General features: G+C 41.4%; 1 protein-coding gene across 1 annotated transcript in view; it reads right to left on the reverse strand.

Annotated features, from left to right (window-relative positions):
* Positions 1-19,386, reverse strand: part of LOC122409253 (uncharacterized) — a 270,883-nt gene that overhangs the window by 22,321 nt on the left and 229,176 nt on the right. The window contains exons 4-6 of the mRNA XM_043416659.1: positions 18,919-19,053; positions 5,838-6,047; positions 4,813-5,073 (exon numbers count right to left, since the gene is read on the reverse strand). Of these exons, the coding sequence (XP_043272594.1) occupies positions 4,813-5,073; positions 5,838-6,047; positions 18,919-19,053 (606 nt within the window). The remainder of the gene's footprint in view (positions 1-4,812; positions 5,074-5,837; positions 6,048-18,918; positions 19,054-19,386) is intronic.

Here is a 19,386-nt window from a genome sequence, read left to right on the forward strand (position 1 = left end):
ACAAAAGTTTTTTTATGTTTATGAAGAACGTTACACAATGCAGCCTCTTACGAAAGATTTTTCATTATTTGAAGGTTTTCGTTATTATTTTACCCTCGCTCGTAAAAGCAAGCTCAGAAAAAAGTCCAGTGACACAGAAGCTTTCTTTAGCATTTCTAACCCTGAAAAAACCATCACGTTACTCACTGCTTGACTTGGAACTTTAGTTGCAATTATTTTTATTCTAGTCTGATTTCTCCCTTGCATTTTGCCAGTGCTTCGTGAATCGTAAATTATTATTTCTCGTCTCCGCGTGCTTGAACTAGAAAAAATCTTGGAACGAGGAGCGATCTTTATGCACGTGTGTAGTGCTTGAAATAAGGGCGCGAGGGTCTCAATTCGCTTGTCCAAAAGTGGCGTGAATGAGGCTGTTCTCAATAGTAGGCAAAGCTGCAAGCATAGGAAGCGAGTACTTTGCGGATGGGGGTGCTGCTCCTACGTGCTTCCAATGCGTGTGGGGCTGTCTCGCACGCATCTCGTCACGTTGGAGGTTGGTGTATGTACGTAGAAGGGAATTCTGAAGTGCCATACGGTGGTTAAGGAATAAGAGTGTTGAAATGCCATAACGATCTATATATGTAACAGTAACTGCGAAGAAGACGAAGATGTGGACGAGAGGGAAGAGAAAGAGCGACGTCTTCGTGGAGCGAACGACCCCAACGTGAAACCAGAATGAGCCAGACTTCTCGTTGAACCTCACTGCTACGTGCTGTCTGACAATGCCAGAATCTCTCACATTCTTCCTCGCTCTCCCTCTCGCTGACTCTGTCTCTCTTTTGTCGTGGGGGCTTCTCCAATGTGCACACGGTTCAACGGTAAGATCTTAATGTCGAGGGTTGAGGAAATCGAGGATGAAAGTTGCCGAGAAAACCATCAAGAACCCACACGACTATGGGTACATTCGGTATCATTTCATGAGTCGTGTCACTTGGAGAATTCTCAAGTGAAACATTTCGTGCGATCTATTGTGATAAACGAAGCCATTGGAGCTTTCATTTGTTATATTGCTCGTCTCGAGGGAAGTGAGGGAAAAAAGTGGCACACTTTTGCCTCACAATTAAAAGTTCCTGCCCGCTGTAATTTCTCTCATCTACCAATTGAGTTCTCCTTCACTTTCATCATGAAATAGGATGATCCGATATTTCGGAAATTCTCAGTACCGAGAAATCGTATTCGGACATTGGATTGCTTCCAATTTTCGAAATCTATGTTCGTTAAGGTTTTGAAGAATTATTTTATAGTTAAAAACGAGTTTGAGGAGAGTTTTTATGGTTGTTGTTTGATGAAAGTTCACGCCGTTTCCGGGGCGAGTGCATCAAAAGAGCCGAAATTGAAGAGATCTTCGCGACGTTTAACGACGCCTCGCAAGAGAGCAGACAGAGTCGTTGAAAAGTAACGACTCCAGAGAAGAAAAAGACTCTCGAAGAGACGTCATAACTAATTCCACTGAGTGATCGAAAACCATCGGAAACCAGAAGCCACCTCGTAGAACAAAAGCAGATACAAGTGGAAGTTAATCCATAAAGACACCGACACAGACACACACCCGTATTTTTTCATTATCCCTTCTCATATGTTAGAGTATCTTCGTGTAGATAAGAGCCTAAGAAAAGTGGCAATAAAGCCATTCATCGCATTAACTGGCAACCCCAACCTCGGAATATCTTGGCTTTGATCATTTTTTCGACTCCAAGCTATTCAACTCTCTCAAAGAAGTATTTATATCGGATTAGGAAGCTTAACATAAAATATCTATAGAAGAGGACGGGGTTGGGTCGGGACGCAAGGTTGGCGTAAATTGGGACGACAGTGTCGAACTCCAGAGGAGATTATCGAGTTTCACGACTTCTGCGCTCGCTGCAAAGCGAGAGGAAGCTTCAGCAGATGCACGGTCCGCGATGAAGGGACGAGATGAGACTTTAACTTTGATCGGCTGGTACACGACCGGATTGGGGACTCTCATAGGGTGCGAGAGCCTCAGACTGAAAGGTGTAGCCTTACTAGTTTTATAGCTATACAGAAATGCACACCTACAGCTATACTTCGTAACGTACAGACGAAGAGACGTGGAAAAGTGTAGTTTGGGGGGTATGGCAGAGAGCTGTACAAAATAAGGGGGAAGCTAAACTCCTTAACTGGTGGTGACTGGTGCAAAATCGAGTGGAACGATTTTAACCGCTCGCCACAGCGCCTCGCCTCACTCTTTCCAAGCGCTCGGGCAACTCCGGGTTCCGATCTCCAACCCTTCACGAGAGCAAGGGCGTTTCTACCATCCTCGGTCTCACGACGCTCCCCTATACGTTAGCGGGAACGGCGTTGGCGAGCATTGTCGCTAATAACGAGCAAACACAATTAACGCCTCGCTTCGTTTCTCTCACACTCCGTCGCTCTCTTTCTTCCTTTCGCTTTCACACGTACTTGTGGTTCCCGCGAATCCTCGCTTTTCGTACTTTATACCCACAACCGACTCGGATGCATATCACTTTCGACGGGACAAAAAGTCCAGGATGAATTTGAACCGTGAACACGCGAGATAACACGTACCTGCTTGCGCAGCTCTTACGTAGCTGTTCTCGTTCGTCTTGCGAGAACGAGAAACTTTCGCGTCTGAGTTGCTTCAAGCTTACCTTCTATCTGCACACACACACCAATTATTCATGACTGAAATCACCAGAATTGTAGAATCCCAAATTAAAATTCGTCCGCATATGTTGGTCGTGGTGAGTACTGTGAATTGGGTTGCTCAATTGATTGTCGACATTTTTTTTAATGGGACACAAAACTTACGATTGATCGTTAATGTTTTTTTTTTTTTTTTTTTTTTTTTTTCGTGAAACTGGATCGGATGGAAAACAACGAACTTTCTGCTTATTTCGTATTAGTTCGAGAAAATGGCTGATTGCGTTACGAAAAGTCGACCGAACAGGGTGTGTGAAAGTTCTTATAAAATTTGAGCTTCGCTAATGATTTATCGGTGATCGCCTGCAGTTATTAGGCAGCAAGTTTCAAACGAGCTGTCATCACAGACAACCTGTTAACACATTTCGGAAGTCGTTGCACTTGACACGTGATGTTTGACGGAGTCCGAAGGGTGTACGAGACTCCTCCGCCTGAGGGTAAGAAAAAGTTGTGCAGCTTAATAGTTGAGGGGTTCAGGGGTTGGAAAAGTTCTTGTAGTTCGCTCCGAAGTGAAAGGAGGAACAGAGGGGTTTGAACAGGAGACTTTTGGCAAAAATATTGAGACGCTCCGGCTCGTTACGAGCTTCCGAAACTTTCACAAAAGGCAATCGTCCCAAGTCTGGCCAATCTTGTAGCGCAAGGGTTCGAAAAAAGCCATAATCCGATGGAATCAGTAGCACTCGGTTCGATTCTATCCATTGGTAAGCTGCGAGTTACAAGGCCGTAGAAAAGTAGCCCGGTAATCTCGCTCGGCAATGGAAGGAAGCTGACTGCACTTTATTTCCTACCACCGCGTACGCTGGCGAACACGACCGTGGATTATTTTCAGCAATTGGATAAAAGCCCAATTGCAAACTCAGCCAGGTACGTTCCTTTTTCTCGAAACCTCCGAGTCGAGCGAATCTGGAGGTTCGACGAAGCCCTATCAGCAGAGCTCAACAAGATAGAACCTTGGAACAAAAAAAATAGGAAAATATAGTCACCGAAAAAACTGAGTTCAGTCGAACAATGATCTGAAGCCAATCACCCAATCGCCTGTCACTTCCTCGCTATGATTATTGCTCTAAATGATGAAATGAAAAACCCTACAGTCCACTTCACTAATAAACTCGATGTAAATGGAAAAGCACCATTTTCCAATTACCATAAACTCGTGTTTATTGAGGGCTGGCTATGAGCAATGAAAACTTACGGTCAATGGGACATCAATGATCACACACAGAGGATGATGCTTCGTGGGTTTAACCTTTAGGTATTACTGCAGATCCATTTAATGATCGGCCATAACCACACATACATCAAGGATCCGCTGTTTCGGAGGATATAACCCGAGAAATAGTGCGCTGGTATTGGGTTGCTCGTTGTTGGTCGTAGCATCGTACGAATGAGAAGGGAAGCGGTTTCGAAGTGATTAGCGAACACTGCCCACAAGCCGAATATTTAACTCGGTAATGCAGTTGTAAATTAGCTATTAGCAGGTGTTGGAAGCGTTGGCAGATGGGTGCCAAGCTAATGAAATTAACGTCGTACAGTTACTGTCTCTCCTGGACACTGGTATCGGCGTTGAAGCGGCGGCCTACCTAACTCTATTAGACTAACTGCGCAAAGTGCACTCGTATCTATACCTAAATATGTATTGTATCACTATGTATATTAACATATAGAGTTTCGTTGCTCGAGTTCGGAGTGTTGCTCAAAGTAATACATGGCAATAGTAGTAAGAGTTTCGTACGAAGTAACGCGCTGCACATGCGCGTAGTTTTCATCATAACGCTCACCGAAACGTCCGCCGTTGTTACGAGGGGGGATCAGTTGAGTGCAATTCCAAAATTACCATGTCAATGATGACGTATCTGTTAGAACAAACCGTTCCAGTATCGGACTCGCTGATACTTTCTCATTCGATTTATCGTTCATTTGAGTTTGCGCGCTTTGAACGAGTTCATCAACGATTTTGGTACAATCGATTCTTGAATTCTTGGCTCCGTTGAGGAGAGTAAAAAGCTTTTTCGTGCCTTTTACGATGTCCGGAAGAATAAAGTTTTGGAAAGAGATAAAAGCTTGTGCGATTACGAAGGAAAATGTAAAACTCACCTGAGTAAGTTGGTCCGTGGCAGCCTCGGTCGACAATCTCGCCAATCCTTCCTCGTATCTTTCGAGAGCGGTCAATCGCAGCAGCAAATTTTGCAGCAGAGCCGACACTTCCTGCCTCGCAGCGGCGTCGACCGCTGCTACCTTTTGGGTTATCGATCGAACGTGGCCCATCACTCTTTCGTCCCGAAAATCATACGGAAAAGTCTCCGTCCATTCTGCTAGAAGCTGCACCAAACGTGGAACAAACCGGTGCAGTCGTTCCTGTCAAAAATTATAGTCATATTAGATGATTTTCTTCACGAATGTGAGCGAGCTTGCAAGCGATTGTGAAGCGTTGCTTATTAATGTCAGGTGAGAAAGCGCTGTTCCCGAGATTGAAACATCGATCAAATTCCACAGAGTTGAGCAAGTACTACACGCTCGTTATCACTTTGTCTGGGAAAACATCCTCATCTTCCTCGTGTTTTGAGTTTCTAGTTAAAGTTTGGTCACGCGACAAGCAACGTCTGGAACTGAAGCGCTCTTCAGGCCGATTAGCAGAGCAATTCCATCCTGTCTTCTCAACGTTTCATTATCTTTGAAGACGATCAAGAGTTCACGATTGAATATTCATAATTGCTACAATTATTATTCCGGATTGTAAAAATATTGAAATTTCTTTTCAAAGGTCGGCGTCATTCGCACGAAGACAAAGCACGAGAACATCGATCGAGGTTTTTGTATTTGCAGAGTTTTGGGGATGCCAGTTCGTCAAGAATGGGAGAGAAAGAGAGCAAATCTTGCTCATCTCCGCGACTCCCGAAAGAGAACGATGCCGGAGAGAAGAAGCGAGCACGAGGGGGGAACCTCGGTCCCGATGAAATGATAGTGCACGCGAAATGACGTCGAAGGGCTAAGAAGTAAACCAGTACTATGTACTTCCGCATGAGAATAGTACCTCTTCCGACTCCAAGTGGCAGCCTCAAAGCCGAAGATTCGTATATATGCACACAAATACGAAGGTAAAAGCACACTCGGACACTCACCTTACCACCCTCCCCGTTCAGGTTTTGCTGATGTTCGCAGAGAGCGCACACGTCCCCCAATAACTCGTGGGGCTTGATGAAGAGCCTCGCGCTCAGCAAAAAGGCAAAGAGGTATGCCCGATCGGGATAATACTCCTCCGTAGGCACCATATGCTGTACCAGAGCTTCTAGAGACCCCGATACCAAATTTCCGTCCCGGTACACTAGAGCCTGGAACAATGAAACGTGACAAAAATTATGGCAGCTGAATTTAGCACTGAAACTCTCTCATCGTTACTTTTCACTGGGACGGTTAATTGGGACTTGAATCAACATTTTTATGTGGTTTAAAGCCTTTGAAATGGAGGGATATTCGAAAAAAAGGAGGTCGAATTGGTTGGAAAAATGAATTCGGTTTTCCGTCCACCAGTGAATGATTCATTGAATAAAATCATTCTTCTGATTATGGAAATTTTGGGGAATCGCAGAGATAGCCTTATTTTTATGCATTATGGATTAAAGATACGGTGTTTCATATCTTTCTACTCTTGGGTCGTATGAAATGAATATATGCAGAAAATTTAGTTGAAAAAAGCGAGAGACGCACGTGTTACTATCATAATCGCGGTAGGCAAGGTCGGGCACTTGGAGAAATGTAATATGACATGTATATGTGTATGAGGGATCGTATAGCAGTGACGTGCCAGACTGGTTTGCCACTTTTTGTATATCAACGTCGGAAAAATCCGACTTTTACGATAGCCAAGAGAGACGAAACCCGCAGAATTTACGAGAGGGTATCACCGTACCGTTGAAACCCGTAGACGCCATTTCTCTTTCAACCGAGGATTCTGACATTTTTCGTATTCGACGAACGTGGAATCGAGAGCTCTCGTATATACGCATGCTAAAATTTTCTTCCGGCTTCGTTTCACTGGTTTTCGGCGTGCATTTTATTGAGATAATAAATAAAATCAAATAAGAAATATCGTAATAAAGAGAATTAGATTTTCAGCGATCGATAAGGATTTTATTTTCCGAATAAACACCAAATGGAATGACTGCACGGCGAGTGTTTCGTTTCTCGTTGAATATTGAACACGAGCGCCACCAAAGCGAACGCTAAAAATACAAAAAAAAGAAAAAGTGGCTTAAACTCATTAAAATTTGTATTCTTTTCGAATTCCCATTTGCATGATTGAGCAATTTCATTAACTAACCAACTAAATTGCGTGAATATATACAGCACCGGCGTACTTTCCATCCGAGAGAACAGTTGAATACACTTCCGGCAAATACCTTAAGGTTTCCACACAGTCCACGAGTACATGAAATTATACTCTGGAGACTTGTCGCAGCCGTTAAGACATTATTAAAGTTGCCAGGGTGCGGTAGACGAGTAGTGGCAAAGCATGGCGATTCAGTTAAACAGAAGCGAAATTAGTTCGGCTGCTTGTACAGTTGCTTTCGAGTATACGTACCGCACCAAATCTTAATTCGTGTTAAATATTAATGCGAGTTTAGTCAATTTAATTTCGCGATATCGCAAAATTTGAGAATACTTCAATCGATATATCAAATAACGAAATCTTTTCATTCCGCGATGAGTGCTTATTAAATTACGAATTCAAACGTAATTGTCTTTTCCAACGTTAGATTCGATCGAAAGCACTTTTTCAAAAAGCTCAATCTTATTTTTACTTCACTCTGTTTTCCTGCTAGCAGAAAGCCAGCTTTTAGCTCTGGCGGAGGGTATTAACCTTTCAGACGGAGAGCTTACACCTTCGTGAGTTCGCATACACAGTTTCCATAAAAGAGATTTCTTTTTTCGATCCTATCGTCATATTGCGTACGACCATAGCTCTCATACTTTTCCGTTTCTCCAATTTCAACCGCCCAACTTATCAGCTGCCGATGGAAAGCTTTTTTGTGCTCCCATCAATATCTACTTCTCGAAAGGTATTAAAAAATACTGAACGACACTGCCCCGTGTCATTGTGTCTACAACAAGTATCAATAAAAAAATGAACTCACTGACGCGTATTACTGTTAAAAACCAATTGCATCAACAACGTTCCCTGACCATTGAAAAATCATTGTAACAATTTACGATCGGAAATAACTCCTGAAATTTCCATTCCCCTAAGTACTTAACGATTTCTCCAATGAACTACAAATTCGCGTACATTGAACCCCCAAATAAAACTCTTATCAAGTACAAGTCACTATATTTGCTGATGGTCTTCGTTTGTCACTGGATCGTGAGAAGGACGATAAAAAAGTAGTATACGAAAAAATGAAGTGAAAAAAGCACACACACACTCGCACATAGAGGAGAGAAAGAACGACACGAAGAAAAAGAAATATGACGAGAACGCTTCGTGTCGCAGTTTTCGCGGTGTTCGCATTCAGCCGTCCGACGGTTGAGGGTGGTATGACCCACCCCTTTGCTTTAACCTCTTTCGCAGACCGCGTTCCCGTTTTCCTGTTCCTTTTTCGGTCTCCTCCCTTGCCCCTTTCTTTTTCTCTACCTGTATCATTCTTTTCAGAACGCATGTGTGTTCGTTCGCGATATGCGATGGTATTGCGTATAGTGTGAGTTAGTATATGAAAACGCTGCTGTATAAACGTTACACGGGAACACTCACGCAGACACATAAATACATATACGCATGTATGGGAATGTATGAATTACACTTGGGAAGCACAACTAGAAACGAATTCGCAAACTAAAACGAGAGCGCGAGCAGAACACTGTCACCGGCATTTCAGACACTCTGGAAGCTCGTTGGAGAGTTTGCAGTTTTTCTCCGTTGTCCTCTTTCTCCCTGGTTCTTTCTCGCTCTCTCTCTTCTTTTCCGGCGGGTTGTTTCATTCGTTGGCAACCGCGAGCCGCCCGCTAGTTTGCTGGACAGGCACCCGTTCGCTGCCCCTTTCTTGCTCCCCCCCTCTCTCTTCTTCCTTGGCTCTCTTTCTCTCTGCTTCTCTCACTTCGCCTCCTTCTATTTTTTCTCTCTTTCTTGCTCTCCGTTTCTGTTTTTCTTTTTTCATCCACCATCTCCGCGTCTGAGCTTTTCTCGTTCAGGGCTTTACCATCCAGCACCGCAACTCTGATGACGCTTCGCCTCGAGCTTTCCGCCTCGCTTAACTTTCCTCACGTACGTTTACGTACACTCGCCAACTACCAATGCTATGTATTACATACGGTAAATAATACGGTGCAAGTTTATCTCCCCCTGCTCTCGACTTAAGAGTTTCGTGAACAAATTTTTGCTTCGTACTCTTTTTATGATTTTATCTGCGGTTCACTCCTCAAATGCCGAGCAAGACACGGCGGAGGCTGAACAGAACGGCGGATCGTAGGGCGCGAGTGTACGACGAACAATGAAACCCGCGCTTTTCCACTCGTATAATCGTGCATTTGTTGTGCAAACATTTAACGAGAGCTAGTCAATTTAGCTTCATCGAGCCCTGTAATTTACACCATTTTATTCCAATTTTTAATAAATACTCCACGATAAAATTCCACGAGTCTTTTCATCACGTTCGAATTTCGCTAAAACGTTTTCGATTAAAGCCTAACAAAATGGTCTTTTATCGGAAGAGATTATAAAAATTTCAAGTGCCGTTCAAGCACAGAGACTCTGTCCTCTCGACCAACATCATTTGCTAGTCGCAAGACCGGCAAACTTTAATGGATAATAAAATAAAATACCGAATTAATTATCCTGCGGATACGATACTGTTAAATACGACTTTTATATATGTATATACTGATACAAAGGACAAAGCCAATCGAAACGAGTCACCGGGACTTTCAATGGCCGTGAGGATATCTATCCATTCCGGTCGAGTGATTTGGTCCTCATCTCAACTCATTCGTTCCCTCGTCCCTCCCCTCCGGTGCCCCGCCCCTCCCCGCCGCGCCGCTTTCTCTCTTGATTCTCAAGAGCTCCACTCTAATGGCACTGCGAATCCTCGATTAACGGCCATCGAAGGAGAAAATTAATATCCGACGTCACGAATTGCATCAGGGACGTACTTTGGGGATCATGGAATTTACTGATTATGGGCTGGTTAACCGTCGGGGCATTCACAGCAACGTTGATAATGCGCCATCCTTACTGCCAAATTAACAATCATCCTGCGACGATGAAAAATCAATTGTATGTTCGTTGATCGAATAAATAATACCTGGTTCCAAGAAATAGGTTAAGTTTATTCAGATGGAAAATCACATAGTTTGAGAGTTGGTTAGAGTTAATACAATATCGTACATTTGTTAACATAAATAATAATCATAAAGATGAACATTACCTTTATTCTTGGTTATAAAAAGAGGTTAAAACGTAAAGCGGTATAACTTCGATTGTAAAGCGGTATAACGATGTTTGCGTAATTTAACAAGCGTGCCACACTCATGATCAGACGAAAGATTGAGTAGAGGAACCTGAAGACACAGATTAACCGGATTGCGGTGGCGTCTGGTTCCGGTTAATCAGCGGGTGAACTTTGTGTCTTCAGACATTTGAATTCTTTTGATAATATCAAATCAAAAATATCACTGGTAAACACTATGCAAACAAAACTTAACGAGTAGTCGAAGTAAACCATTAATTGAGATGAGTGCAATTCATGTCAAAGGATGAATTGAAAAAAACGTGCAATGGACCAAAGTTTGTTTCAATGGTATTTTCTTTTTGCTGGTTTAGAAAAAAACACACACGAACCCGTTGATTTCTTCGTTTCCTTGGAAACAAGAAGAGAAAAATTGATCGGAGTGTTACCGACAGTGAATATAAGATTTTTTGTTTTTTGGTGTGAAAAACGTCGACATATATTTCCATCACATAACTATTTTTAAACATTCGTTCAAGCAAATTTTTTACGATTCGAATGATCGAGAATTTTTAAATAAACTTATGGTCGATGAGCTCTCGAATCGATGGATAACGAATGAGCAACGAAATAATTACGAAGAATATTGTGATTGCAACGAATTTCATGCGTTCTAGTTCGAGTGTGGATGTTGAAGGATAATTAAAACTTCTCTCGAGGTTGAAAGAACGCCAAGTGAGACCGTTTTCCGTTTATAATTGTTCTATTCATGAATTTGCATAATGAAAAAGGATTTTACGAAATGCGAATGGATGTTTTTAGTTGATAAAGTTCCGCGAGATGGTGAAAATGTGCTTGCGGCAAGCAAGCTGGAACAAATTGGACGCTCGGTCAGCCCCGAGCGGTATAAAATAATCAAGCCAGATTGAGTCTTGATATGACGTTAACATTAACGCCAGAGTAATTCCTTTGGTTCGCGTTCGGATGAAAATTGCCCGACCGATTACCAACTATACATCGTCAACCGAATCCCCTATTCTCGAGCTTCCGCCGCTGTTCATTTCCGTTGTGTTTGCAATCGGATGAACTTTCTCTGGCGAATGGAAAATCGAATGGTCGATCGATTTACCGCGAAGCGGGAGCTGCACTTATTGTTTCCGCATCGCATTTCAAGAGTTGTTTGTAAAAACATGCTTCCTGGACGAAACTAATTCATTCCTGAGCGACCGAGGATGATTTTCAATTAAGCGTAATTGCACCTTCCGTTTGGCATCACACATTCTACCACTGTCAGTTCGCGTTCGCTAAATAAGATTATGGTAACAAAAGAGAGTCTCGGAGGAGTGAAGAAAATGGTTGAAGTTTATGACAATCGTCGACTGGCTTGGCACACAATCCAATACTACGAGGGTGTGTAAGTCAGCCGCTCACTTGTCTCTCAATCCTCCTTTTTTGACTTTCGACTTCGAGTTCCACCGTCGCTCCCTTCTCATTTCACTTCCGCATTTTTATTCCCAACTTCTTCGTTATTTATTTTCTTTTTTTTTCTCTATTCTTATCTCTTCTCGAGTCCTCGTATCGCCTCGTATATACATGCGCGCACAATATATATGCCCCTTATTCCTACTTTAACCTTTTAACGTCGCGATGCGACGTGTCCTCTTGCACTCTTTCAGTACATCCGCTCGGACCTCGCTCGCTAACTCCACTCTCAGCCAAGTTGAGTTTGCTTTCGGTAAGCTCCCCGCGGACGGAGAAACTTTTCACCCGGTCCTCGCCTATATTCGGCTCTCGGAATGCTCTACGAACATTCTCTGGATTTAAGCTGCTGTCCGTACGAAATGCATACTAATGCAATTCATGCTTATATCAGACATATTTGATTACGTTAATTTAATGTGTGTCTGTGTCCGTGGACGCGGACTTATGAGCGTTCCCGTAAGGCGTGTGTGCGCGTGTGTCTCATTTTGGCTGAAAATTTATCTTTTTTACCTCACACTATTTAATAAAGTGGATTACGCCACATTTTACCGGATTTTCACGTTCTTTATACGCTCACGATATATGTAATCCGGGAATATTTTCGTCTAGACCACTTTCCGACTGCAGCCTTGAACTACGCAGGATTTTTCATCCTCTCGAGATACTCTGAGGTATTATTAATATAACCCTTTGGGAAGTGTTAAATTTTCGCCCTCAGCAAGCGCTATGTGAAATTTTGGACACGTGTGAGGCAATAAGAGCGTTACGAGAATCATTTTAAATGAGAAAAGAACACAAGGACTGAGATGTGTGTGTGTGTGTGTGTGTGTGTGTGTGTGAGGGCACGTTCTTGTTTGTTGCAGAAAATGGGTTTGTCCGCACAGTCAATAAAAATGAATTTTATATTTGAATTCCATTTTCATCAAAAGATTAACGTTTCACGGGGTTTAAGTAGCTTCGAACTTTGAATATTCGCGGTACGAACGTCGCTTCCCGGTTTAGTCAGCGAGCGGGGGTTTTTTTAAAAAATTTTATTCCCCTCGCGGGCATATCCTACAATTATTATAATCCTCGGCGTATCCATCTGCCGGACGATTCTTACGCATACTTGAGCGAATAATTCAGCATTAAACTGATTTATTATTTGCGCACACCGAGAATGAGCGCAAAAACGAGGCGAAGATTTTTCCTCATTCGCGAAGAGGCGTCATGAAATTTTCAGAGCAAGATAGCTTCGGTAAGAACCTCGAGGAAAGTGAGACAAGAAAAACAACGAACTGGACACATTTTTGCAGCAGCTAGGCAGTGCCATCGTTACGAACAATTCATGGAACGATTCGTACTTGTTTTTCAACGAATGCTTACGAGTCTCGCATAGAGAATAAGCTGAAATGACCGCGAAAGAAAACAACGCTTATGCAACCCCATACTAACAATTGATGCTGCATTTTTGCCCCGTGTGTTCACTCTTTCGAGAAGTAAATGAGCGCATCATTATCAGAGACGGCCCATAGAAGAAGCATAAAAAGGTGAGCCCGCGATTAAAATGTGTACGCTCCGTTCTTTCCTCTAGTAAGCGAGGTATAAAAATCGTATACACGCATTATTTTTACTTTTTTATCCTAAACGATACGTAATGCAAGGGCAAGGCTTTGTGCCAGCGCTCCTCGTCTCATTCGTGTGTAACAGCTATTTTTTACAGACGAAAAAACAAGCGTAATCCCCCAGAGATGGGATAGACATTCGGAGCTTCTATTTTCGTTGCATCACGCCATGGACCAGAAACGTTACTCGTTTGCTTCATCCCTCATACTTCCGTACATCCTCCGGGGCAACAGATACAGAGATTCTATATGAAGAGCATTCCTACGTAAATATAAATACATATATTTATCACGTACCCATGAAAAACTCTTATCTCGTAAGGTTCCAAGACATTATATCAAAATCGAAGATCCTTTTCTCTTTACTTGGGCTATAAAACATTCGCTGCACAAACACCGATCGATATTCCTTCCTTAGGAGCTATTATATGCCTTTTGTGACAGTCTGTAAAAAAGATGAAGCTCGAATGTTGGGTTAATGGAGATTTGATGGCCTATCAGTAAAGTAACCATCATTTTTACGATTTTTTAAACGATCGAAAAAGCACGGTTCATTTTAATGGCTGCTACTTTTGTACGACAGAGTTTTCAGCCTTTTTTACGCTGGAATTCGGCGTCTTTTTGTTTTTTGGAAGAAAAATAAAATTGTTATAAATATTTGGAAAACTTTTCGATTATCATCGAGTTTCTTTTGTATCGGGGACGAAGGATGGGGGAGAAAAATATTAAATCGAACGAAGGTCGAGGAGTCCGCGGTGCATTGGCCTGTTGAATGATGTCGAATGTTTGTAAAACCGAAGCTTTTTGTCATAGGATTTCAAGAGGATGCTTGCCGCAATTCGGGCCCAAGTACTTCCTCCCTCGTTGCGTAAGAAATTTCGGTTTAAACGAGAAACGAGTTCTTGATGATTTCAGACGACGTAACGCGGGGAATGCGAGAGACTTAATATACTCGAATCACTTGGGGAATGTCTCATCCAAGCGTGGTGAGAAAGAACGTAAACACGAGGTAGATTCACTGGCATGACGTCGCCTGGGACGTCAAGGAGGAAACGACGAGAGGGCGGCTGTGAAACGTTGCCCGTCTCTCTCATCGCGAGCTCGTTCCGTGCGCATATACTCACTGGAAAACCCGTTTAAAAACGTTTTCACATATTTACGAACAATTTTACAGGAAAGTGAACACGCCACGGAGCAATATGGCGCCTGCTCGGATGCAAAAAATCCAGAGGTTGAAAAAAGTCTGTCGAAAAAAGACCTTGAAGAAGGAGGTGATCAAATACGACTGATGTGAAAGAGAAAGAAGGTTTATATTAGAAAGTATATCAGTCGGAGAGTTGGAAAAAGTGAACAGATTATTGGAAAACAAATAAGAAGCATCAAACGATGAAGAAAGAGAATGGAAAAAGTAAAAAATTAGAGTACGCGAACTGGCACAATCCGTATACCGCAGAGTTGTTGATTCTAAAGAAACTACGAATTTATATACGGGATATAAAAAGAAATGGAGGTACATAAAAGTACACGTGCACGATTCGGTAGGAAAGTACGTACACAGCGACGATAGCAAAATGAATGAACGAAGAAAGGGAAGAAAAAAATGTGAAGAAGGAGAAAGAAATGGAAAGAATTGGTCCCTCTTTGCCTTCGGCGTCGTCGGCCGGGAAGAAGCGGCGAGCAATTAAGAGATTAGTTTTTACCAGTAGAAAATCCGCGCAGGCCGCTTTCTAAGCTTTTGAATGTTCCATACTCATGAAAACACGACTGAAGCCCTCTAAAAGCTTGAGATGTTGGAAATCCCAAGCACTTTACACCACTACACTGACACCTCTAGTTTATCTCATCGGATTTTTACTATTTTAAAAATTGAGAAAAAACGACCAGCATAGCACTAGCTACGTGACGAAATGGAAAAGTTGAATCGCAGAGTATACATGAGCGACTAAAAACGTGACTCGCATCACTCGCATCCGAATTAAATTCATTTACCTACTGATGCTTCGTATATAACAAAGTTTTAACCGCGTGCTCGATATGTGAGCGGAATTTTTTAAGTTATCACGACTGACTTCAAAGTCCCGGGGAAAAACTCGACTTTTGAGAAATTAACATATTCGTCAGCTTCTATTTTTCCACTTTCGAAATTTTGCAAGTGTTTTCTATTTGTGAAACCGAGAAACTTGGGCTCACGGCCGTCATTAAATCACCGGCGTTAGAAGAATTTTTTGAAAAACTTTAATTTTTCAATTTTCATTGGGTTAGCGAGAATGTTAATGAGAAGGTTAATGAGAAGGTCAATGGGAAAACGATCCACTGTAGTGCTGGAAAGCACTGTATCTGCTGAAAAAATATTTTCCAAAACTTTATCCTCGAGTGGTTAAATTTGGCGTTTTTCTACACGGAGAGTTCGACTTCAAAGCTGACGTTGAACATCAAATCCTCACAGCTAACAATTTAAAAAACATTTTTTTCGTATGAGATAATTAGTGGCATTTTCAATTAGGAAAAGTATTCAAGAGATTTTCAGGCCTCGCGTATATTGACCTCGGTGTATATAATGAGCGACGTCATCAAAGTAATGGTAATACAATCTTTATAAAAAAAAAAAGTAAAATATGAAAAAGGAGCTTGCCGGAGAGATTAAGCGAAGGGATGTTCGCGTCTGGGGAAATTGAAATTGTTCTCTTTATGTATGACCGGCAAATACGTTCTTGCTCAACGCGATATCGCGTTTTATATTTTTTTTTCTTGCTTTATTTTCTTTTCATTATTTTACGTGGAGTGTAGCGGAGCATGATCCGAATTGGCCGGTCCGGCTGGAAACATAATATGCTCGGGTCGCGAAGCCCACTGTTGTTATCGTGGAATGAAGCGGGAGCGAGGGAGATCGCGAAATGGAAAATCGTGAGCAATTAAAATAATTCGTAGAGCCACGCTTAATTAGGTCAAGCAACTCCGGGCATTTATGAAGCTTTTATACCCAGACTTAAAACTTGATCTCTTTATGAATAAAATTAAATTAAAAAAAAAAGCATGCCCAAAAAATATTGTTAATAATAAACGTTAATATTTGTGCTGAGCACGAAAAAACGCTCGTTTGCAATCTTATCATCATCAGTTTGAAAGAGAAGGGATGAAGGAACGAGAGACAAAAAGGTTTGTCCCGGTCCTTAGGCGTCATTAATTAATTATTTTTTATTCAATTACGTATATTTACCTCGTTTTCTAAGAGTGTGCCTTTGGATTCGTACGGTAAAAGTCACTGAATAGACTGTGACTGCGAAAAGGTTGAATAGTAGTAGAAGAAGGTGAAACTGCGACGACGTCTTTTGAGATTTAATTTGCAATTCATTTGAGTAATTAAATGTCAAGATGTAAGTGAGAGTTGTATACGATAACATATACGTTTTTTTTTTTTTTATGATTTTGATCGAAATAAAAGTTTAAATGAGAATGAAAAAATCGTTATTTCGAAAGATATTTTACGTTGGTAAGTTTAGTTATTCACTGATTAATCTATCTTCATACGAAACGAAGGTTTTATCAGCAGCCTTAAGAAAAACCATAGAATGTCTTGGGAGCACGCAATATTTCGTGTGCAAGGAGAATTTTCGATGGATTTTGTGCACGAACACGGAAGCTCGGGCTTTCGCATGAATCACTTGGAATTATGTTGAAAAGCTTCAGAGTTGCAAATTTCTTTAACGTTCATCTACGCCCCGAGCTCCCTGTTGCTCGAGAAATAGACAAGCCATTTTAATTATGATTCTCGTCAAATTTTGAGGCGTTTTAGCACGTGCTTCAACGGAATTGTATCGTTCTAATATTCTCTGGGTGGGATCAAAGTCTTGAGATCAAAGTCACATGGCATGGAAGTATGCTTACTGGATCTTCCATCATCGTTTGCTGAATATTTGTTAATCTCGGCGATTAACTTATTCACGTGTGGAAAGTTTGTGTTCGTGATGAAATTATATTATACACAGTTTTCATGGTAAATTATCAACTGGAGGTTATGATTTTTGTACGAGAATCACTTGAAACATCGCTCGCTGAAAAAACTCGAACGAGTGCAATATCTGTCAGAATCGATTATTGAAACTCAGCAATTTTTTCAGCTGGAATGCACTCGACCATCACCGGTTCACTGTAATATAAATATATGTTTTTTGAGTGAATTTATTTGCTTATAAATCAAGTTACAGACCATCTGCACTGCTTTTTTTTCGTATGGATTCCATAAATTTTTTGAGTCCCGCTGCCAGTGAGTACTATTCGGTTGTCAGTGCAAATATCGAACACGAAATAAATGCTTTAGAAAAAAATGAAACGCATTCCATACGTGGCGAGAGTTCGGAGACAGAGACGTGGAGAGAAAAAAAAGATTACTGCACGCGGAGGAATATAATATCGGAAAAAATGACCGGTGCCGTTTAACGTTTATCAGAGTGGAAGCAAATGCTGGCCGATATTTATCTATGGAGTGTTTCGTTCGGAGTAACAGAAAAAATTGATTTGGAGTTTGAAAGTCGAGAACTAATTGATTATTTTTATCCCTAATCGATTTTTCATGACATTTTAAAGTTTCATGACACAATCAAAATTTATTTGATTCTATTTTCGTGAAAATCGATGTGTTTGAAAAAAATTTTTGGTCTGAGCGTGGGTGTGGTTAGCATTGAAAAAGTGTTCTTGCTTTTTTCCATTGTATAAACTCCGCATGAGAAAAGCAGACAGAATAATGAGATTTCGTAGTAAAGTTAATTCTACTTGAAATTGCCTGTAGCTATTGGTCATAGAAGACCACGCGATTTCTGCTCAGTCGTGCAATTCCATCGTTGCTCATCTCTTTCAAACGTGATTTTCCAAAGCAATTCCTACTGGTTTTTCTGCCTCGTTTTTATGCGTCGATCATCGTCGTCGCCGAAGCGTGCGTCGAGTCGTTTTTGAAATCGGGCATACGTACGGGTTCCAATTTCCTAGAAAGTGGATCCACTCCGTTTTTCTCTTTGTTCTACTTTTGCCGTACGGACGCCACGAAAACGAGGGAGGATTGTTAAAAAAAACACGTTCTGATTGACGGAATAAAAGTGTAATGGGGAAGCAAAAAATTTTTCAAAGATTGCCACACACGAATTTTTATGACGAATTCTCGAGTGAGGCATCCTCGCGATTGTTAAAACAAAATTCAGTGTTTTTTACATTCGAGAGATATTCTATTTTCGATCCTGTTTCCAACCTCACTTTAAAACGATTAATTGATTTATGACGTCGATCGATTCTCGATAGACAAGTAACCTCATTCAACGCGTTATTTCTTTCATCCATGCTTTTCTTGCTAGAAGGCTTGAAAGGTCTTGTCAAGACAGAGAACAAATTGCAGCACGATGTCTTCAATAATTGAAAATATTGTCGCTCATTTTTTGTTTTCAGTCATCACTTCTTCATTTATTCTTGGCGTCGCGGAAAAAAAATTTGAACGACTCGTGTAGACCAGGAATTACCGTGATCATGATTTTGCTTTCACGAGTAAAATATCGAAAATATTGGACAAAAGTATAAAAGAGCTAGATTCCATTAGTCGGGTATTCGGATTGTGTGAAATAAGGAAAAATATTGGATTAAAAAAAGGGTTAAGCGGATTACAGATGAATTTATTTGATAATAAAAATACTCACATGCTCTGGATTTATGGCGCTCGCGTCGCGGATATCTTGATGATCCGAGCTGGCACCATTGACCATACCGGATGCTGAACCAGCTCCACCGAGACCTTTTCCACCGACTCCGCCCGCAGGGGTTTGTGGCAAGCTCTGTGAAATAGAAAAAAAACGATTCCGTTGATGAGAGTACGAAAAAAACTATAAAAATATTAATAAGTCATCAACTTTAATACAAAAATAGGCTTGGCCGTTATTTTTATCGAAACAATGAATAACGAGTGAATTATGAAGGGACTTGTTTATTATGTATCGTTCCATGAATACATGAACGACGATCAACTTCGAATTCCGTAAGAAGCATCATCCCAGTTTTTCACTTATTGGTTACCGGGAAACGAGAGGCTCTCAAAGTAGTGGTTCACTGATGAAAGCCTCGTAAATGTCGCTTTGTACTTTACGACTCGTTTGTTTCAAGTAAAAGAG

The sequence above is a fragment of the Venturia canescens genome, chromosome 4 (assembly GCF_019457755.1).
Source record: "Venturia canescens isolate UGA chromosome 4, ASM1945775v1, whole genome shotgun sequence".
Lineage (NCBI taxonomy): Eukaryota > Metazoa > Arthropoda > Insecta > Hymenoptera > Ichneumonidae > Venturia > Venturia canescens.